The 23,549-nt window shown below is 42.6% G+C and overlaps 1 protein-coding gene across 13 annotated transcripts in view; it reads right to left on the bottom strand.

Moving 5' to 3' along the window:
- The window catches only part of LOC130152167 (cytosolic phospholipase A2 beta-like), a 52,408-nt gene that overhangs the window by 23,306 nt on the left and 5,553 nt on the right, over positions 1-23,549 (bottom strand). For 10 of the 13 annotated variants that reach the window (XR_008822904.1, XM_056345214.1, XM_056345217.1 and 7 more), the window contains 3 exons: positions 2,536-2,608; positions 1,175-1,351; positions 403-539 (listed from right to left, as the gene is read on the bottom strand). Coding sequence is in view for 12 of the 13 variants with exons in the window: in XM_056345214.1 (XP_056201189.1) it covers positions 403-539; positions 1,175-1,351; positions 2,536-2,608 (387 nt within the window). In the remaining variant the exon portion in view is untranslated. Of the gene's footprint in view, positions 1-402; positions 540-1,174; positions 1,352-2,535; positions 2,609-8,566; positions 8,685-8,815; positions 13,395-23,549 lie in introns of those variants that run through there. The other 3 variants (XM_056345221.1, XM_056345223.1, XM_056345222.1) reach the window with 3 other exon arrangements.

Below are 23,549 nucleotides of genomic sequence, written 5' to 3' on the forward strand. Positions count from 1 at the left end.
CCAGAGTTCTCTTAACTACCCAGCTTAGGGTAGGATTAAATTTGTTGTCCACACCACAGCAACTCCTCTACCCTTCCCTTAAAACCACCAGTAGAGGGAAAGCTCTTTTCAAATTAGCCATCCAAAATAGCCCAGATGAAGCATGCTACAGCAGTACTTATTTCTCCCAGATGACAACAAAAGGAATCTGGACTAGCTCAGATGTAGGCATTGCTATCACTGATGTTGGTAACTGGCTGAGCGGAAAACTACTGCATACGTGTACTGTTTTGTGCTCACCAGACAGTTGCAAATTCTGTTACACAAGCAGTTGATCAACTGTGCTAAATAACTTAAGTAACAAGGTGTCAACTGACGATTCCCAGCTATTCAAAATGGTGAAATTTCTATTTTTTTTACTACCTCAACTTCTCTCTGGATCCTAAAGTAGAAAGTCTCATTCCAGACAGGGTTGTCAGAATTCTTGATGGTTTTGGTCTGAAGCTTTCCATTTGAAGCAGACGGCAGCCACAAGCGCACATAGCAGTCTGATGCGGTCACTGCAGCAGAAAAAAATTAAAAATTAAAAAACTGATGCCAACGTTATAGATGAAAAGCAAGGCAAGGCCATGATTCTGGGGACTAACAAATATTACTACCTTTTTTAAGAATAAGTGAAGAAACCATTGTTTGCAAGCAACCAAGGAAAACCATCTAATTCCTGGGTAACTACAAGTTGCAAATGCACACACAAAGTACGCTAAGAGCCGTGTTTCCCACACGAAGAGAAAGAGGTATAAAAGTCCCCACTGACCATTCCTCTGGCATATTCCTTACAATTCCGGTCAACAACGTTAAAAAAGTTTAACTGAAACTACAGGTAGTTCCAAAAAGAGCTGTTAGGATGATTACAGGAAAGGAGAACACACATTACAGAGAAGATCAGAGGAGACTGCTGGCTCAGTGCGGCAGCACAAACATGCGGAGGGGACACGATGGCTGTCTAGAAGGGTTAGGTATGAGGAAAGAAGACCTGTTGTAGCTAGAGGCCAGCGCAGGCCCATGCACACAGGGGCCTGAGTGAGTCAGGACTCTTCATCTCGCTTCCAGCCTACATCTACTCCTTATGGTTAGTGCAGTCAGTGCCTCGAGCGGCCATCCTTTGGGAAAAGCCACGGTGGGAAAGCACATTTACTTTGTGACGCTTGGCAACGGTGTGAAAGCAAATCTCCAAGGTGGTGTCTTTCAGAGCTGGAGTCTGGAGTTGACTGAAGATGTCTACTGCAGCCCGAGATGCCTAAATACTTCAGACTGGTATCAAGCAGTGAATAACATTGCCCCGCAAGGTTTTGGCAGGAAAGTGGAACTGTCCCTTCAATAGAGTAGATAGAAGAGATCATTGAAACTCAGAAACACAGGCCTTGTCACACTACCCTCTCTCGTGACCACCTCTGGACTTTGCCACGTGGCACATGCCACAGGAAGCCCTTCAGCAGGCAGCTAACCAGCCAACAGGAGATTCGCCGGCTCCGGTCTCCCCCCACAGCTGGTCTTGGCCAAGGTTGGCCAAGTCTCCTTCTCCGGGGGCATTCAAACCTGCCCGGATGAGCTCTGTGCAGCCTGCTCCGGGAGAGCCTGCTTTGGCAGGGGTTGGGCTGGGTGGTCTCCGAGGGTCCCTTCCCACCCTGGCTGCTCTGGGATCCTGTTGTGCTCGGCCCTGCATGGAGAGATGCGAATGCTCTTGGCTGCAGCTTGCTGCAAAGTGATGCTTTTTTGGCTGAACATGTCGATTTTCACTGGAAGAATACACAGGCCAGAGGTTTCAAGAGCATGAGAAAAGGCAGCTCAAGGTCTCTGTCCTGACTGAGGAACCCACAGGAGGCCTCTGCAAAAATGGAAGCTGAATGGCTGGTCCCTAGTACATCTTGAGAAGGAGCCACAGGAGACTGTGAGGGGGAGATAATGAGGCAAAGAAAGTCCAATACAGAAGTACCCAGAAAAGTCTGTTTTGCCTGCACATTCAGCACGTGCTTAGGGCTGGATCTGCAGAGGCCCTCCTTACCCAGAAACCATCCATATAATTTAATGTGACTGGTCATCTGAGAACAGCAAATACCCCAGATGATACTGTATTTTAGAAGGCTTGAAATTCTCTAATTTACCTTCAATTATTGTGTATAATTGATACGTTTCAATAAAAGGTCCCTAAATATGTGGCCTGTGTTTCAAAATTCCAGTCCATTGTATGATTTACACCAATTCTGAACATCAAAACCAAACAAGCAGCTTTACAAATTGCAGCCTCCTCACAAGGTCTACCTTCCCTTGTTGTTGGCCCAGAAAATTCACCTGGGAGTCTTGGGTTTCACCAGTTCCCTGGAATGCCACTAGATATGTCCTTCAATCTAATGATACCTCAGGCATTTGATCTAATTATAGCCCTGGCATTAGTACTTCTATGGCTGCGCTTTATGTACATTGCTTGTATACCTTCACAACTTAGGAACGTTGCTTACTGTAAACTCTGACTAAAAACACAATCAAACCACAACTCACACAGGTCTCTTGACTTGATGTTCTTAGCTTGTATGATTCTTACAGAAAGCATGTGGATGGGGCAAAACTTCATCTGCAGAGAAAACAAACGCGATTAATTTTATCAGCTCAAAATACAAAAACAATATGCATTCTCAACAGTACAGGGGACAGCCTGTCCTTCTGTTTGTCTGTTTGAAGCGAGGGGATCACCCTCCAGTGGAAGTGCACCATGCTGAGACAATAACACGACTGCATGCTGGGCTGTTCACTAAGTAGCTTGAGTAACAGAACACGGAGAAAGAAAACTCGGGCTCAGACAATGGTGTGGAAAGCTTTCATAGTCACCCCAGAGGTGCCTGTTTTCATACAACGTGATCCATGCACAGCTGTGGTGACAGTTGTATTGCCAGTCTGCCAAGGGTCCGGTACCACATGTAGGTCAAAACCAGGTCTTTGAAAGGCAACACTAGGAACCTGCAGCTGCCTGCCTGGCTCCTGGCACAGCACTGACACTTGGCCAGAACATGGTAGTTACTGATGCGAGCTAGAAACTTCTGGCTGTATATCCCAACTAGGACTATGGTTTTGTGATGCTTGTAAGTAGGTCTAGCTCATCTAGAGAAATGCACTACAGACTTTGCATGAAGGGACCCAGCAGAGACCCTTCAGATGAAGAAAGTAGTGCCCTGCTTTGGGGCATAATGTCACAGAATCCCACATCATTAGGTATCTTGAAAATAAACCGAAGGCAATGGAGTCATTTCCCTTACAGACGTGAAATTTATTTCTATCATAGGCAAGCTATTGTCATAATGCTTATTTCAAGCTACTTATTCCTAGCTCTAACAAAGAATCAAGCTTCCAGCCTAAGCTGGTCAGAACATAATTGGCCATTTTCAAAAGATGCTCTGATAAGCCCAACGAACACACATATACAGACACGTGACAACCTTAACACTAAAAGTGGGAAAATATTTCCTTCTTTTTTCAAACTGGAAGATTGAAATTTCTTTTCTATTTTGTCTTGAGTGTTTTCTCTATTTTTCTGCATACTAGCACAGCTTGTCAGCAATAATAACATACAGTCCTGCTACCACTAATAAAACAGGGCCACATCATGTTGTGTTTCATTAGCGTAAAAGGCAGCTTAAACTACTCATTAACTGAAACACCCTATCTCTTTGTCTAAATGAGAGTATCTCATTACACTAACTAAACAATTTGAGAATTTTATTTTGAAAGTTAGCACTCTAATTTTCCTGATACTGAAATTATTAACTTTGGAGACACAAAGTGCTGGGGAAGGAGAAACTTCTTTATAGAAGGAGTCACTCACTACAATTAATCTGAAATTCTTTTTAAATGGGTTGGAGACTATTAAGCATGTTTATTAGTTTCATCCAGTTTCACTCAGTTCTATTTAGAGGTAAATTTTAAATCAAACGGATACCATTTGAACTGTGTATTTGGGTTTGGTGGCAAGGTGTTGGTAGCAGGGGGCTGCAGGGGTGGTTTCTGTGCGGAGCTGCCCAAGGCCCAGTGCAGCAGCGGTGGGGGCAGCCTTGGGGGTCATGGGTTTAAGATACATTTGTTCTTGTGTGACAAGAACCATTTCTACTATGTTATCCTCCAATTTGAAACTTACATATTTAGAACATTCTGGACATTACAAGTTCCAGCTGGGACGCTTCCATATGATTCCAGTTGTGCACTGAAAGAATTTGACTAACTTTGCTGTGTAAATAGTTATTTAACATTAGAGGTGCCCACTGGAACACTCAGTCGGCATTCCTAGTGGGTTTCATTAACATGAAATATTGAATTATGTAGACAATTACAGAGCTGTTTTGAATTAACACATTAATTCTGTGTTCTTTTGTAATCAACCTGCCCCTTGCTCAACAGAAGCCCAAACCATTCCCAGAGCCTGTCTTCAGTGGAGAAAGATATTGGTATACAATTTGCTTTGAAGCTTTTTTGATGAAAATTTCTTAATTGCTTATAAAAATGGTGCACCTGCAGTTCACCATCAGAGCACTCTCAGTTGTGATAGGGGTCATGTTTTCCTCCTCTCCCACAGACAGAGAGCCTCACTACTCCTCCCTTCCCCCTTCAACAGCAATCACTTCCCTTAAACATGTCAACACCTGCACACCAATGGAAACGTCAAAGATGACTGTTCATTACTTCTGACTTGGTGCAGCTTAGTCCTTGTGTTGTTGCAAAGTAAAAGATAAACAGGTTCAGATGGGTAAACGTGGCCATAACAAACCCTATGGGCTGTGCAAATCCCCAGCAGAAGCCAGAAGCCATCCTACTCCCAAGACATCAGCTACTCCAGCCTGCAATAACCATTCAGAATAGAACTAATTCTTTTTTCATCAGAAAAAGGCAGGGCTAATTTTCTAGAGTCTGATTTGAGTGGTCTAAAATAACATCCTTGCCCCAAAGCGCTGGCACTCCAGAATACCCTTCTAGAAAAAGTAATGATGGTTAGAGACCATTTGCTGTTTTCACAACATGAAAAGCAACATGTAATTCCATGATTAACACAAATTGGTAAGTACAGACACTAAATCCCGACAGCTCTTGACAGTCCTGCAGCTGTACTGGTCTTGGTCTTTTTAGTTCACTTCCTTGGGAGAAACGTTGTTCCCTGCATAGGCACACAGAGTAACAAAACCCCTCAGTAAATATCCAGGACGAAAGGCGGCTTTCCCAGAAAAGCATCATTCTATTTTTGCTGGAAAATTAGTAGTGCCATGCTGAGGCCAATTACAGAGTGCAGACAATCTACGTGTCTACATTTGCATCCTAGACAATAACACTCCAGACAATAGTAGGATGTCCAGAGACCCAAAGAGTAGGCTAGAAAGCAAGGGGTGGGGGGGAACCAAAAAAAACCCCAACAGACCCCAAAACACAAAAACAGAACCAAGTTTCTTTTCCCTTGATAGCTTTTAGTACTAAATTACATTTCTGTACTCTCAAAGAGAGTTTTGAGGGGGAATCATTTCAGATTTAATATGCAGAAAAGTCAATAAAGAGGAGATAAAACTAGCATAGCAGAATTGCCACAGCTGTGTCAAACCTTAAACTGCAAATCCACATGTGTTGCCAACATCTCATTGATTGTAATAACACACATTTGCTGGCCAGCTGTCTGACTTCCAGGGAATAGTCATATGCCAGTCAGCTTCAGTAAGGCACATAATTCTCCTGTTTACAGGCAGTTAGTCACTTCAAGGTTTCATCTCAAAAAGGCAACTCTGAGAGTATAAAATCTTCTCAAAGCTCATAAATGAGGAGCCTACCAAAGACGGACTTTGGGTGGCAGCAAAATAAGGAAAACCTACCAATAGCTCATATGTTTGATTTCACTCCTTATTGCCCTCCATGCTGCTCCAAGAACAAAACCTTATGGCCACCTTCACTAGAAGGTTAGTCTTCTATGGGGATAGCTTCTGCAGAGCCTGGCAATCTGGGAACCTTCTCCTATCACCAGCTCTTTTTTTCTAATCTTCAGCCCCACTCCCCAAAAGAGTCCTCAATCTGTGCATGTTGGAAGGCCGATTGGAACATCTGCATTTCACTCCCCCTGCACCAAACCTAAGCAGTTCTCTGAGTGAAGTTATCATCATGGGATAACACCAAGTTTATGAAGTTTTACTTGGGGAGTTTGCTCTGTCTTTTGACTCTCTGTAAATAGCTGTAGGAATTACCACTCAGCTTTACCAATATCTTTCAGACATGAATTATTACTCCTTTCACAGATCACTTTCTTTCTCCAGTGGTGCACTAGAAGCTATATTATGTACAAGATCTTTCAGCAAATGTAATCATTTGGTGTATTCTTACCATTTATTTTATCTTAGATCCTGAGGATTTGGTTCAACTACAGCTTAGCAATTTATCAAATTAAGGCTAAGGCTATAAGCTTCTAAATTATAAAAAAAGCTTCATGACCTTCCTGGTTCCAGAGCACTCTCTTCCACACAGATACTTTAACGTCTCATACAGGCCGAGTTCATTAGCCCCTCTATCAGTGAGAACACTGCCGTGAATACTGCTAGCAATTTGTCCTTCCAACCAGCTACCTATTTTCATTAAAATTAGCGGAATGCAAAGTCCTGGTGGGAAAAGCAACTGACTGTAGAAATATGCAAAACCAGGAGAGGAGATAGAAGGAGTGAGCATGACCATGAAAGCCTCATTTTCCCTGGGAATCACAGTTATCCAAAATCTTATCATTGGAAGTTGAACAGTTAGTGAGGAAATCTCATTTGCCTTACCAGTATTTATTGTAATTTCATATTATGGATGGGTTGTTTCAAGAGCCATTGCGGATTTGGGGTGCACCCCCACTCCTATTCTCTTGGTCACCTCCTTACATGTATGAATGGCTCCCTCAGGGCTTTATATTGACAGAATTTCTGAGTATTTTACCACGTAAAAATTATTCTGTAGTTCACAAAATAAAACTGCTAAAGAGTGATCATTCTTGTGCGAGCAGAAGAAAAGATCATGTCCTGAATATCAAAAGCATTCCTAGGAAGTTGTAAATTAATATTGTCCATCACTCCTGTGCCAACTTGGTAGCTTTTTTTAAACAGCAAAAAATTAACTGGGAGACTTTTAGTAGGTCTTCCTAGATAGTTCAAAGTATCCACACTTTTCTAAACAGCTTGCTTTTTCCAAAATAAAGAAAACAAACGCAAACCCACTCTGTTCTGATTTCCATATCAATTTACCAATTTACACATACTGAAAAATGCATTTTCCTGACAGAATGGCAGAGCTATCTGCCAATACCAGTATCAAATGAATCTCCTTCCTTGGGGAGAGGAGCTTTCTGACCTGGAACTATGCTTGTACTTGAACCTCTTGGCAGTGTTGCCTGTTAACCAGGAGCATGTCTCCATGCATGGAATAGCAGCTGCAGCATTAGGATGAAATGCAAGAGCTTTTGCTGTAACTGAGACTTTCTGGATAAAATTACATCTCATCTATCTACTCGTTTATCAGATCCAGAATTACCTTAGTAGATAGAAAATTGATATTTAAAATTGATGGATAATATTTATAACTAAATAGATGGCTCTGGATCTAACAGATAGATAGACCAGAAACAAATTTTATCCAGAAAGTACATTACATTAATAATTTATATTCTTTGCCCTGAGCATCCAATGTTTGAATATTTTTATTTATCATTTGAGCTACCTGTTCAAGCTACTGATACTTTCCTGAATCTTTAACTTCACCTGCAAATATTACCACAGCACAAGTATAGTAAGTATTCCTTATTCTTAGTGATTCTCTATAGGCCCTAGCATGTAATACTGTGTCTCACTATATTTAAAATGCATGAATGCCCACATTTATTTGCTGCAAAATCCAACGTAGGGTTTGATACATAAAGAACAATCAAGTTGTAAATAATTCACATCTTGCATTTTGGACACTATGTCCGTTATTTTTGAAGATATCCATGAGAAAATAATCGTCAGCTAATAAATCTGTTGATTTATACGAAAAACTATCAGTTAAAAATCTGTGAATGGAACTTACTATTAGAAAAGTTGAGCCCAGACACAAAAAACTTCTACTAGAAACGCACATACTGGAAGCATTACATAAGATAGCTAAACCAGCCAAACAGATCATTGGAACTCTCCCCTGCAGCTAAAGCAATATAAACTGTGCTTTGATGCTAGCAAAAGCTGTTGGTTTTTTTTTTGGCAGGGGAAAGCAACAAACCTGTGCTGCCCTGAGCAAAGCGTGCCGTGGGGCGAGCATGTTTGCTTGACGCTGAGGTACCTGCCATGGCCGCCCCTCGTCTGCCGCAGCGCTCGGCCGGCGGCATGCCTCCCGGAGCAGGGGAGCGCTGCATTCTTGCCCAAGCTCGCGTACCTGGCAGCGGAAAGTGTGCAAGGCTGGGGATGACGTGCCACATGGCCCGCAGCACTCACCTCTGCGCCGCGGCCGGGGGGGGCTGGGAGCACTGGACCTGGCGTGGGGGGCCATGGCAGGGCCACCACGCGCTTACCTGGGCTGGTGGGCTCCCCATGGCGGGCCAGATGGCGACAGCACACAGAACCCAGTTTGGGTGGCAGACCCGTCAGCTGACAAACACGCTCACAGCTTGTTGTTGCTGCTGAAATAACCTGAAGGACACATATAATTTATAGAGGTGCTGAGCTCCACCCTCTGCCTCCTCTGCGTGGAGGAGCGCCTACCTACATCTGAGAGGGAGAGCTGCGGCGGCAGAGGTGAGGGAAAGCTGCCGGTAACACACCTTCACATGCTTCCTCGTTGTTCGTTACTGGCCAGACATTGTCCAGCCAGGTTCTCGGGTGGACTCAGAAAGTCCCTTCATTCCCCATCTCTTCCATCTAGCTAGAATTTTCAGTATCTTTTAAGGTCTTCTACAAAATACTCCAGAAACAAACAAAGGGAGGGGATAAACAATTCTCATCAATTAAAATTTCTGGTGGAAGACCAAATGCTCTTTTCAACTCTTGTTTTAAAACATTATTGGGAATCTTTCTGCCAGCTAGTAAATCAAGCCTCCTTACTTTGAAGTACCTACTGGACAATTACCTGCCCAATGCAGAGGTGCGGGTGAAATGGAGATAAATATTGGTAGGGAGAAAGCCACACACCTTCTGGGCTTTCCCCCTCTACACACTTCTCATAAGAAGATGACCACGTGATTCCCATCCTATGCGCCCATCAGCTTGCTGGTGACGGTGGTGGGTCCCAAGGCATCCTCTGGAGATGGCACAGGTATGGCTCCCTCCACCTCTCTGTGCCTACTCTGAGATGCCAACAGACAACCCACAGGGTGCCTGTCAGGACATCGCTCCAGGCAATCTGTTCTAACTGTACCTTCATACACACTTACCGTTTCCCATTGGATGTCATGCAGACCCAGGCTTGGAAAAGCCCTGGAGGCCACCATCAGTTTGCAGTAAGAAATATCCTCACTGGGAGACAGTAATAATCAGATAGGACCAAGCCTCACCAAACAAGCAGTAGATGCTTCACGCTGATGGAAAGGGAGAGCTTCAAGAGTTGTTTTTCTTTCATTTAATAGTAGTTAGGAGTCTGGCTTTTGGCAAAAAAAGAAAAAGAATGAGATGTAACCACAATAACTGTTTAGGAAAAAAGGTTTACCCGAGAACTTTGGCGTTATACTTTTCCTGAAAGTCAAGATGCACACTGTAGATCGCCTTTAAAAAGCGTTTTAAAGCTTTTTAAAGCATTCTGCACAAAAAACTGTTACCAGTTGAAAGTCAGTTCTAGTCAGATGTTCCTGGGCTTATGCAAGTGACAACCAACTGCTCAAACTGACATTTCACAAAGACTCTGTTGTGGCTGGCAATGCAGCCACCATGCTCGTGGTGAGGGCTGGAGGCAGGCTCACCCAGCAGGGTGACAACTTGAGGGCTTGGTTAGGTTGTCATCTTTGAAATACTAAAAAGAAAGATCTCTCAAACAAAGGTCTGCTGTGTATGTGCAGCAAACCAAAGGGCAGCAACCGAACTCCCAGAAAAATAAGGCAAACTCATCAGAAAGCTCTGAACCCCAGATTGCTATTAACCATGCAGAACTTGTGCTCCTGCAGTGACATTGTTTTGACTGCCTCACTTGAGCATTTCTGCAGAGGCAGTCAAGACTGCAGTGCAAGCATTCCTCCCCATGCTTCCTTGGTCGGAGGAGTCCACAACATCCCAGTTCCAGAGATAAGGAAAAAAAGTGGCAGAGAAAGCCAGGGGGAAAGCTCTTTATTCAGAGTCGAATTTGGGTTTTCCTCCTTTATATTGCTGTTGCAGCTTTGATCACAGGTTCTGTTGCTGCAGTGAACTGAGAGATCAAAGTAGTAGGCTGACAAATCCACCTCCTAAAGAGAAGGCAAATAGAAAGAAAGCCAGAGAAAAATAAACTCCACTCAAAAAGAGGTATATCTGCCTGGAAACGGGGCAACACATTAAATACAGAACAGCTGCATCAGGGAGACCCAGTTCTTAATGGAACAGGAAAGAAGGAAAAAAGCTCCCAGAATGTCTTCAAATCAAGGTGCAAAAGTTATTCTGGAGAGCTATGGAACAAATTTTTCCAATAGCCCCTCCAAGAAGTTCATGTTTCCAACAAATCAGCGCAGCCAAAATACATAAACCATTTTGTGCTGCTTGTCAACAAACAGCACATGCTGACACGTACCACATCTATTTCCTCGTGGACGTGAGGGAGGTGGGCTATGTGATATCAGGCCTTACTACAGACACAAAACACGTACAGCATGGGGACAGCAAGACAAAGGAAGTCAACTCATAAGGAAGGACGGAGAAGCTAAAGGGTTAAATCTAAAGCAAAGAGGGCACAGTACAATGTATACAATGAGTATTTTCAAGAAGGTACAGAAAGTCTTCCACCCCACTCCCCTTTTTAGAAGGGGGACATAGTCATGCCAGGCTCTTACCAGTGGAGTTAAATTCAGAAAAATGCAATACTGTACCTGCAGCTTCAGTTTGTAAAAGGCTGTTCAGGAGACAAAGAGGGATTCTAGAAAGATTTTGTGGGTTAATTAAGTTAGTTTGCTCCACTTTTATGACTGAGTCTTATTTCTTTTTTGAATTAACATAAAGAAAGTACTTGGAGATAAGCTATGCGGGGAGAAAATTGATTAAAAGACATATCAAATTACACTACCTGTTGGCACTTGGATAATGCACATGTGAAACAGGATCAGAACGGAAGGAATGTAAGCCCATGCTGCTACCAGTACACAAGAAACAAGTTAATTAATACAGTGTTCAGCTTCATGCAACATACTCGGTGGGCTGCTCGCTAACAGCCCCTTGCAAGAAGATACTCAGAGTCACAGCTGAGCTGCCAGATCATAGAATCATATCACAGAATCATTTCAGTGGCAAAAGACCTTTAAGATCATCAAGTCCAAGATACCAAGCAGGAGAATGCTAGTAGCTCTAAATGGCTGCGATTTGGATGATCCTGCTGCTGGCATAAACTTAAAAGCTAGCTAGGACAGAATTTATAAAAAGTACTGAAGACTCATTTAGTGGATGGAGTTCATTATTTACCCCTGCAACAGCACAGCAAAATTTCATACACACATCTCAACTCTGATGTACAAAAACCTGACCTCAGTGAAGCACTTCAAATCTTCATCGGCCTTCCTTGCTTGATCCTAATGGCTTCATGTGCAAAGACAGCCATTACTGAAACACTCTACATATAAGTCTCCTGTGATTTTGTTTGAGAACATTAGTTTGTTCATCCCATGAAAGCCGTTAAGTAGAGGTAAGTGATGGATTTCCCTAGGGCTAGATGCAGTCACACTGTTGAGGAGATTGAGGTGGAAGACAGTGCAGTTTTGCAGAGAATTCTAGTTATGCCAGACAGTGACAATGGGAGATGACACTTGCTTTCTCTTTGCCTCAAATCAGTTTGTACTTTGTTCAGCTCAGTGTCTAGGTCAGAAAAGTTATAGTAATCTGAGAAAGTAATTGTCTCTAGTAAAATTCAAACAAAAATTTTCCAAAATGTTCCCAGAAATTGGGCAAAAGAGTAATTTTTTCCCCTAGCTCATCCCCCAATTTCTTCTCCTCGTATTTGAGTTATTTAACCACTGTAAAAAATAACCCAAACAAAATTTATTAAAACATATCTCTGTTTTTCAATTCAACATTGCCACGTGAAACCAGAAGCTATAAAGCAAAGTTTCAGCAAGCCCAGATTTAGGGACCTTTCAAAACCAAAACATTTAATTTTGAAATAAAAGCTTTCTACTTTTTCACTGCCTGCCCCCTCCCCCTTCTTTTTGAGCAAAACAACACAGCTAATTATTTGAGATCCCTGAAAGTTTTCCAACCATTTTCAGCACGCCTGATGTTAATCAGAACAAAATACCAAGTTGTCTCTCTGAGGAGCAGTCAGGCAATAGCAGCATTTGTAAATGAACCCTCCTGCTGGCTATTGAGATCTAAACCTGTTTCAGAAAAGTAAAAGGTGCTATATCCTCTTACCTATCTCCCGAACCACTGCATTCTTAAACAAAGATTATTGTACAGTAAAGCCAGTATCACTGCCTCTTTTTCCTGGCCAGAATAAGAGAGCTACTAATTTCCTTAGGTACTCTGCAGGTGTGGTTGCAAATACGGCAAGATAGCGATCTCTGCAGCTTCGATGTGGGAGGAAGCTGCTTATTACTTACATACCTGGGGTATCTGAGGACAGGAGTGTTATCTTTCCAAGACACGTCAATGTAAAGCCACAAGTTAGAACCCACCGTGTTTATGTTTAGAAATTGTTCTTTTATTTTAAACCAAGTGATTGCAGAGTATCTAATTGAGATAATTGAGCAAGACATTTCAATGTCATTCCACTCAAGCCAGTTTTGAGACCTTTATCTTCAGATCTTACTCAAATATTCTGACACTGATGTCAGTATGAAATTGCTTGAGTAAAGACCTTGGAAGAGTTGGGTAAGCATTACACTTCACCACTTGTCTGACAGGAAGACTTGACTTATGGTTATGGTATTTAGCTTCAAATTATCAAGAGAAGGGTTTCTTAGTTGCCACCAACCTCTTGTATTTTTAAACAGTCGCTTTTTTAGAATTGAGAGAGTAACTTGTTTTTTCCCATTGTTTTTCACTCTACGACTGTAAGTTCTTCGGGGCAAGATCTACCAAGGAAAGTTTGTAACCCAATGTTATTATACTAGGTGAGAGTAATTAAAAAACAAATGTTACTGTGACTCTAAGACACACACAGCAGAATTTCCTTTAAACCCTGTTGCTGTATCAAATCCTCTTTCAGCCCTTTATGTGATGTTATTCAAGGTTCTACCTTTACCTAAACACAGCCCTTACATTGGCTTAGAAAGGGATAAAAGATGTAATAAGGATTTATTTCAGATACTATGCAAGTCATTAAGGTTTCAATTCATTCATTCCTGGCAACAACTTCTCCTCTACGTAGCCCTCCAAAACTAACAAGACTAAAGACAGTAGCGGATATCCTCACTATGTTATTCTGTAAGTTAGTATAGTTAACCAGTAGGCTTTTTATTTAAAAACTAGGACATAGGTTGGCTGATGCTAGCTAAGTCATCTAGAAGACTTCAGTGAAGTGTGAACGTAAGAAAAGCACTCATCTGAGCATAGAGACAAGGCAAAGAAATACAGAAACAGCCAATTCAGGGTGATCCGAGTACCATGTGTATCATCAGTAGCTTCGGAAATACCTGCAAAGTATGCCTTTGTAGCAGCCGTGCTGATCACAAAGTGAATACTGGCACAGAATCCTTGGTAAATATCTGAAAATGCTCAAGGCTTCAAAACATCTGAGGGTGAAGTTTCATATTGCAGCAAAATTCATCTAAGAGCTAGTTGCCACTAAAATAGGAGGTCTTGCTCCTACCCTGGTCCCAAGCTTAGAGTGTTCTGCCCGACTCAGCAGTATTGGCTCTGGCAGTCTCCTGGCCAAACGCTAAATTCATTTGAGGAGATAAAGCAACAGAAAATTACTCTTTTCCTTTTTCTGACAGATTTCCAGGACTGCTCTTCTCTAGTGGCATGTAGCCGTTACCTCAGCTTACTACAACAGACAAACTCACCTCAAGTTCAGTAGTGGGAACGTGAGCATGGGCAAATGGCACTGTCCATAAGACTTGCCCAAAGCATCAAGACTAACAGGGAAATAAGTATCAGAGGTGGAAAAGACATTAGATGATTCAGCGCACATCCCTGCAAGTGGATCATTGCAGTTCATTGTACCTAGTACCAGAAAGCCGTGGGGCTTTTCACTACCTCTTTGTATGGTTCTTCTAAGGTTATTGCAAGGTTTTCAAGACAGAAAATATATAAATTTTTATTTTTTAAAAAACTGAAAATAGATTAAAAAAATCTCTAGACATCAGCCAAATTATAGGAACAATTTAAAACAGAATAACCAGTCTTAACTTATCCTTATCGACAAGTTAAGAGCCTTGCAAGCTTACTTACAGCAATTAAGAACCCCATGACTCACTCCTGGTGGATTATAACTTCTGACAGTAGAAGACTGCTTCATTAGGGCTTCATGAGCTCTACAGAGTCATGAGGATTTTAACAGAAAAGCTCCTTCTGCATTGATACATATTCCTATAGAAAAATTTTCTGACAAAAAAAATATCTTGATTAGGTAAGTGTCTGTTCTTCTAGTCCATTTGCATCACTCTTGTGACAAAGTCAGAAAACTCTCCGCATAGTGCAATCGGGAATTCACCTTGCTGACAGCACTCTCTGCTTTCTTCTGGCCACATGAAAGCCGTTTTCTGTCACCTACTTCCCTTAACACAGTGTAGAAGGCAGACAAGTGTGAGCAGACAGCCTGGCACATGAAACACACCAAGAGTCTCAGCTGGTCTCAGGAAAGCTACTCTAACCTGTGCCAAGGCAGAGTCAGCCCTGGAGCCTGATGCTATCTCTGAATGTCTCTATACACGCATATTAGGTCAGTTTTAATTTTTCTGTTTCAGCAGCACATATAACACTTGATCACAATTTTAAATGCTTGCATTCTATTAGAAAACTGATTTTTCGCCAGCACAGATCTTTTTTAACCTCTTAATTCATATAATACTTCTGAAGGTCCTAAGATTTTTGCACAACGCTTCTTGAAACACGTGAACACACCATAGAAACTTATACCAAAGCCAACAGAAATTTATGGCTGTCGGCATCTCAGTGAACTAGGGCGCTTTTAACCTTGGGCCTCCAGCATTCATGGTTTATGTGGCAGGTGAGACATGGTATGGCCAACAAGCCAGAAAATTTTTGTGTAGGTCATGAGAGGCATTGAGTCTGTTCAGAAAGAAACATTAAAATAAGCTACCTACACTTTCTCCTCTACCAGGGGATCCAGATGTATGTGCCAGGGGTCCCAAATTAAGTCTCCTGCACCTAGCCAGGGAGGGTCCAGGCTGGAGGAGATGCTATTACTCAGAGACTCCGACTTCTAGGGGTAGTGATCTAATGGAAGACTAGATATCTGATGGTGACCTCTCCCACAAATACCTCCAGGAATTAAACCTCAGCCTGCCAATGCAGCAGAACTCCAACCTGTAATGGTGCCATCTCTGCAACACACACAATTTCTACTCCGCAATCTCTCCTCTTGCAATAGATATGTTGCAAAGTGGCAGAGACCCTTGCCTTGCATGATTCAAATCCACTAATTGCTGGTCTTCCCTGCTGTGTACTCACACACATACCACATGCATTTGTCAGCCAAGTACTAGCAAGCAAGCCATGAACTGCATAAAGGCAAAATGTCCCGTGACTTGCCTGCACCAGTGTTGGGAACCGGAACATTCATCTCGGAGGAAATCATGCTGGCACACCTCCCCTCACCCTTCCCAGAAAGGTTTCACTCACATCTATAAGAAAGATTTTTAAACATTTCTGGGCTGATGCCTGGGTGCACAGGCCAGGACCTTGCCTGCGTAGCTGTTGTGCTGCCACATGGGTGCTAGGCAGTCACCTGAGCAGGCGAGGAGCTTCAAAGCTAAGAGATCTAGGAAGCTGTGAGCAAAGGAATTGGCCAGCAGCTGAAGGACATCTAAGGGCAGCTCATTCAACTGCTGACCAGCCTAGGGGGTAGCCCGTGGTGACTGGGAGAAGCCAGCAGTGTCATGGCATCACAGAATGGTGGGTAGCCAGTGGAACAGGCCAGGTGGGTCCACAAGGTTTACGACAGCATGACAACTTTCCAAGCAGGTTTTCATGAAGCTGGAGAACCAGCCAACCCAGCAATACAGAACCCAATCAACATTTTCAAACGGAGAAGTATTGCATCAGAAAACCTATGATCAACTCTGTTCATCAGACATCACTTCCTCATGTATGCTAAAACTGGGAATGGGAAGTGCCTGACTTGTTAACACACCTGATGTTTCTTCCTTCTCCTCAGACCTGATACACAGATGGCTGACAACACAGACAGATATGTGGAGCACAGAACACCTTGTGCAACAACTGCATGGTCCTGCTTACAGAAAAAAAGGGGAGAGAGGAAATGAGAATTAAACTAGTAACGTATCCCCTGCTCCACTTGAATAACTCCTTGGCTCTGTCATAAATTCTCTGCACGTCTTAGGCAAGTTAGCAAACAGTTTGTAGCGTGAAATGAAAGTAACAACAGCCAGTTCACCTGACATCAGGGAAACTGAGGCATCTCAGAGGAAAGAAACTAGAAATACAAACAAAAATTATCATGATTCTATTGTTATAGATTATGACTGGCCCTTCCTCCAAATAATTATTGTTTGAAAACATCCCTTTTAGACACCTTCCATTTATGAACCCAAACATTGTTTACTGGCACTGCCAACGTTTGGCGAAATTTAGTGTGTTCTTCACTGTATCCCTGTCATGGGAGACATCATTTTACACATGGTGCAAGGAGCACCAAAACATCCAGTAGACATAGCGTGGCTCAGAAATGTGTCCCACCCTCTGAATTCATACTTGAGGACACATCTTGTTCCACATAAGACATTGTCTAGCCTTATGTGGCTCTGAATCAAATTAAATGAATGGGTTTATTACATTATTACACATGCAGCTAAACACTGCTCACTTGTCCCCAGCAAAAAATTCTTCAATCTGTAGGGAATAACCTGGGAGTCAGTAAGTTAATTAATGGTTTCACTCGGCACCAGGGACAGTCTGTAAGAAGTACTGAGCAGGGCAGCTCAATTTTCATTGAACATACTAATATACTAGGAAGTCTATATTAATAACTTCAACAATATATTACAGTATCCATTGCAAAACAAAGAAACAAGGAATCAAAGATACTGTAAAGCTATTTGATGCTCTCCTAAATGGGAGCAGATCTTAATAGCTGTCTGTTAAGAACTCCTTTTATACCTAACATTTTGAAAGAATTGTACAGAGGAACCCAAGCCAATCCATTTCAGCTTCTAGAGACAGGAACACCTGTTTGATTTCTTAATTCTATTTCTGGCTGCGACCATCCAAGCTTCACTTTCTTCTTTCTGAATACATAGTCACGACTACTATGCATTCTGCCTGTGTCAGGACTGTGTCTAACACAAAACATAACAGAGCATCTCTGAGTCTTTACTGCTACCTGCATGGTGCCAAGCATGAGTAAATTCCTCATCTCTTACACTATGCCTCCTGTCCCTCACCATGCCAGATTACAGAGGGAACTAGTCAAAATTCAGCCAGTCAAAAAACGATCTACAGTAAAATTCTGGAAGTTCATAGTTGTCCGTTTGCTGTTGGAAAAACATGTGCTGAAAAGATTCAGACACATCTTCCTGATCTGCAGCTACTGGAAATCCATTAGTAGGTTTTGTGGTGAGGCAATACCAGCTTTTCTGCTACTCATTTAGCAGTTACCTCAGGCATTTAAAAAACAAAAAGTTTTGATCCTCTCAGACACTTGCACACATTCCTCTCAGGAACAGTCTAACTGATACTAATAGAATAGTCCACAGTTAAAACACCACCTCAGGTGCACAAGAATATGCACAAAACATTAGCCCAGCGTCCCCTCTCTGTTCCCCATGAAAAACAAAACATATCACATTTTATTACCAGCTTAATTATTGTTTAACTCCTGCCCTTCTACTTTCTTGTTTGTGTTGGTGTTCACGCGATCTATTTAGATTGCAGGTTTTTTTCTGAGCAAGCTTACCTGGGAACTTTTATCACTTTTAGCAAAATGGAGCTCACTGTCGACTTTTTGCAGTGCCACAGTACCATAAACGACAAATCCTATTTCTGATCCTTGAAACCTGTGTTATAGCTGAACTATGTATTTTCCCTCCCACACCTTCCTTTCGCGCTGTAACCCCTGACTTTTCTCAGCCTCCACACCACATTTCCCTCCCACATGATAGCTAAATTTAAATCATGGCTGGATGAGACTGTAGCTCAATCAGACATTACAAACTTTATTCAGGAATTACTGAGAAAGAGGCATGCATTGTGGAAGTCAGACTAAACCATAGCTGGACTTAGCTTTAAAAAATCTCTTTTTCTTCCATGCATCAAGCTTTTCTTTATGTCTCAAACATATATTAGAAGCCTGTAGTTGACAAATATCCATAGGCAGTGGTGGTCTATGTGCTTTAAAAAAAGGTTCACAGGAAGGCACCAGCTGCTCCCATAATTTCAAGGAGACTCACTCTGTAGGCTAACAGCACTAGAAACTAAACGCCTTTGGCACTGATGCGTAGCGTACCTCTTCCAACAAATATGGAGCAACAGAGTTTCCCAGAAATACACTGCACAGGACAACATATAAAAGCTCTCTCAGAAGGAGCCTTGGTTCCAGAGCCTGAGGGTCATAAAACCACAAGGGGAGGAAACACATCCTTCTCCTCCTTCACACCTTTGGTTCCTGGGCAAACATTTTGAAGACAGTTCCTAGAGACAAATCCAGAGGGATTTCCTCAGCCATTTCTTATTCATTTTCCTATATTAGAGGCACCAGCCCTTCATTTGCATCTCATCTGTGTCAGTGGGTTTCAGCCTTTCCTGTTTATAGTTTATACACCATCATGGTAGCAGTGCCATCATGATAATTATAGTTGTGAGAGAACTTCCTTGAACACTACCAAGAGACATTTAGTGTCTAGATAATGAGGTCAGCCATTACCAAGATTTGCGGAACAAGGACAAATTGTTTTGGCAAGGTGCCTGGTTCACTCCCAAGTCTGGCTGTACTACCTTCTCCTGCGGTAGACCCCACCTGCTTTTCTGCATTACTATTCAGTGCTACCTTCTGCTTCAGGCTCTTCCACCCCCAGGATGAACCATGGCATGGTCTTCCCTCTGCAGAAGCTCCGTGCTAAGGGCCACCACCAGCACAGAGGCCAACGGAGAATCCTTCCAGACAAGATAACTACAGAACCGACAGTGAGGGGGAAAGGGGAGGAACCATAGGCCAAAATCACATTCAAGTTAAGTGTTCCTAAATAAACATCGCTGAAAATACTTCTAAGCTGTTGTTACATTGCAAGTAGCAAGGGGAAACACAACTTAACCTGCTACTCACAAACGTGTTCCAGTCTTCCCAGCAGACCCTATGTGCTGCTGCTGCCTCTTCAAGGCAGGCACACGCCCCAGGGCATCTCTGCTCTACTCCAGCCTGTGAGATCTGACAGTCCAAGTTTTATTTAGCACTTAATCTCATGTCCCATTCAAGGCCAGACTAACACAGCCATTTCCTCATTCATACCACTGCACCAAAATTCATACTTAGGCACTGGAATTTTCAGAGCTGTGTTTTGTAGACCTAATAACTCTAAATATGGCTTGACTGTGCACTTCAGTGGAAGATACCAGCCATCAGAACAGGTATATTACAATTGAATTCCTGGTCCAAAAAAAAAAATCAGCAGCAAAACTATTACAAAGAAACACACATCTTAGAACAATGCTCTTGTTCTCAGCAGCTATGCAGAGAGCAACCTTCATACAAAGCAGGAGGCTGACTTAGGAAAAGCATTGTAACTACCTAACGTCCTAGCAATCAAAACAAAGCACCTTGCACTCCACATGGGTGGTAAGTCATTGCCAGACATTTACTCCTCCTATAAAATCCTAAATCTAACCTACACAGGCTATCAGGATGTCAGCATAAGGCCTGCTCCTCTAGGCTCACTTACCATTTTACAGAAGAAACAGCACACACCAACACTTATTACTGCACACAGACTTTGCAGTCGTTCAATGCGCCCTGAACCAGATATCATCTTCTTGGCTAAGGCTCATACTGTATCTGTACACAACTGTTTCTCCTAGTGTTGCTACAGCTGTACATTATGAAACTCCTTAAACACCCCATACATCAGCTTTTGGCACAGCTCTCTTGAGCAGGTGTGTTGCGCAAAGTATTCCTCAGGACTAGCAGGGATTAAATGGCATTGTGTGGGTCCCAGGAGCTGCAGTTTATATTGCTCTGAGCTCTATAAGGCCAAGTTTCCCCTGTGTAGCAGAGCCAAAGGATATTGTGCATTCAGATAGACAAAGACAGAAGGAGAAGGGCTGTGACTAGTGTAGCATGAGGCCAGCACCACTGAGTTTGTAAATCGCTGACTTGCAAGGATTTCAGATAAAGCTCTCCATATAAGGATGCTCCAAAATGCAAACATCTGGACAACAAGCGCTTCTGGGCTAAAAACATTTGTCTGATACATTCAAGAAAGGTACAAAAAGCTGGGAAAGAGATGCTTTGCATAAAATATCTTCCTAAAACATTCCTACAGCAAAGCTTCCATGACCTTGCCACTTTTGCTCAAGCATGTCCTTCGGTATCACGTGGTTGGGATACTTTGAAAACTCGGAATTGTTAAAGGCTTTTACTTCTAGAGGTTTTGCTGCCTTAAGACACAGTGACACCATGTGGCCAATTGCTCAGCCCGGAGGTGACATGCTGATGGCAAGGGGGGTGCACAATTTCCGCCCCCCCCCCCCCCCCGCCAATAACTTTAGCCTAAGGATGCTCCAACGCAACTATATTGACTAGTGAGAGTAAACGTGGCTAGAGAAATTGTCATCTGAACAGGTATACAAACCAAAGCAAACGACCACTTGGGATTTCAGTTTATGTTCAAAAGTCCGATGCCTGCAAAAGTGTCCTCCAAAAACATACCTGCAAGTTCAGCAAGTAGATACCCATCAGCGCAGTTTGCACACGTGCCAAAACACCATGCCCACTTGGTAGATGCAAACAGCTAGTAGAACTATGATTGTATGTTCTTTTCAAAGAAGCGCACCTGAAAGATGCGCCTAACCATCTGGGGTTTAACTCTGCAGTAATACCACAAAATTTTGTAATTAATTTTGAAAACTTATAGTTTTTTGTCTTGTTCTCATGGCTTGCTTTCCTTCCAAGTATATGCAGATATCTGTAAAAATAAACAGAGGTATTTCTAAGGAAAGTATTCAAATTCACAAGTGGGGATATTGCTGCCAGAAATGTTCTTGGTAGCTGTTATCACTCCGCATTATATAACATGGTGACTGCTGTGATGAGTCATCCCTTCCAAACACAGGGGTTTTTCCAAATCAAGTACTGCACCTTCAGAGGGTACAGCTCATGGCAAATGGTAAGAACGGCAGATTTCTTTGAAAGAGAGACACAAAGACAAGCAGGCAAACAGGCAGATGACAACTGAATACAGATTACTTATCCCTCAGAGTAATACATTAAATAAGCTCTTCACAGAGAATATATTTTTTTTTATAGTGGGACTGAGTCAATAATGTTCAGTAAGGAATGAGTATTTTGAGGCAGGGTGCATAATATCTTGCTCTCGAGGAGAAAGTAAGGGAAAATAACAAATGACTCTCAGTCGTATAGGCTTTGCAGTCAGTCTTCCAAAATTATTGCTTTTTTTATTAATTAGTTAGATAAATTACCTACCTGGAGCTCAACACTGAGCAAAAAAGTCACACCAGCATGTTATTTCAACACTATACAGTGCATCTGAACTTACATTAAACAGGTTAGTTTGAAAAGTGATGTAACAGGATTTTCACCCACATACGTAACAGTTTCACTTATATACATAGTAGTTAGTGCCCGGGAAGCACCAGCTAGTTAGATACAGAACCTTGTGATTGCGCAAAGTGGGAGTTTGAGGTGAGGAAAATTAATGACCTGATCCCTCAGCTTTTGTCACCCTGACTAGTGAGATTGTGCTGCCATCTTATGACCTGCAAATTTTACTTGGCTACAGCAATAGCAATCTTTCTGCTAGGCTGGGAGGGGAGTGCACATGTCCCCATGGTATACAGGCAATTGCAATGACCATGCTTTGAGCAGCTGAGCCTTCTATTATATTAACACTTATTTTCTCTCCTCAGCTTTCTTACCTGTGACTCACAAGGTGCACCCTTCAATATCATTGCCATTGCTAAAGGAAGTGCTGTCCACAGACAGGCTTGCGTAGGGACTGGGGGCAGCCCTGCAGAGGGGTGAAACCTATAGTTTAAAGGAGGAGGGTTTTGTAATAAAGGCTACAGAACGCCCCCCCTGCTGCTCACAGAACCATCCACGCTGGAAAGCAAAACACATACCAAGGCAGTATACGCTACAAAAGGCATACTCTCTACAGCAAGGATGGAGAATGATTAAGTGATTATACAGTTTTGCACATTGATGCTAAAATTTTCCTCCCCATCTTCCGGAGTGTAAAGCTTGTATATTTATGGTAGAATTTTTCTTGCTTGAAAAACAAAAACAACCACACAACTGTGTTATGGTTGGCTGTATTCTGAATCTAAATGGGGTTGTTCCATCTCATCAAATTAAATAAAACAGCTGTATGTCAAAGTGGTTATGCTGTTCCCCTGAAACAACAGGCTTCAGTTGCAGTGACTGCATTTTGGAATACCCGGAAAAAGCTTAGTATGACCGCAATCACATGGGAAGCAAGCTGGGAACCCCCACGCTAGTAACCCTGCGTTCCTGCCTTATACCTCATCTATATGTGCTTCTGTCAGTGCTCACTCCCAAGACACTTCAGAAGTGAAGACATAGGATCAAACCTCAAAACCCTGACAGTGTGAAACATGTGCAAGGAAGGGATGGGGACACGCCAGGCAAGCAGGCTGCAGAGCTCTGAGCAAACAAGGTCGCTGTTCTGGGCTCAGATGACTTTGGGAGAGCCTACAGAAGGCGTGCACAGACTCAACACCTCGGACTGGAGACAAATCAGCAGTCCTTCACAGCCGAAGCCTCAACCACCATTATAGACCCAAATCCAAGTATTTTCTCTCTAATCCTTGTATGTCAAAGTAAACCAAAGCATCCTGCATTTAGACTCCTGATTAGAGTTTCCAGAACATACTGTATTTTCTTTCACCTGGATATGGCACGAGGGTTCCCAGCTAGCAGCTGAAGGTTATGTTTGCCTGTTCCCTGTTTTTGAGGAGGCTAATTGCATTGCACTGACTGTATAAATGGAACCTCAA

The sequence above is a fragment of the Falco biarmicus genome, chromosome 7 (assembly GCF_023638135.1).
Source record: "Falco biarmicus isolate bFalBia1 chromosome 7, bFalBia1.pri, whole genome shotgun sequence".
NCBI lineage: Eukaryota > Metazoa > Chordata > Aves > Falconiformes > Falconidae > Falco > Falco biarmicus.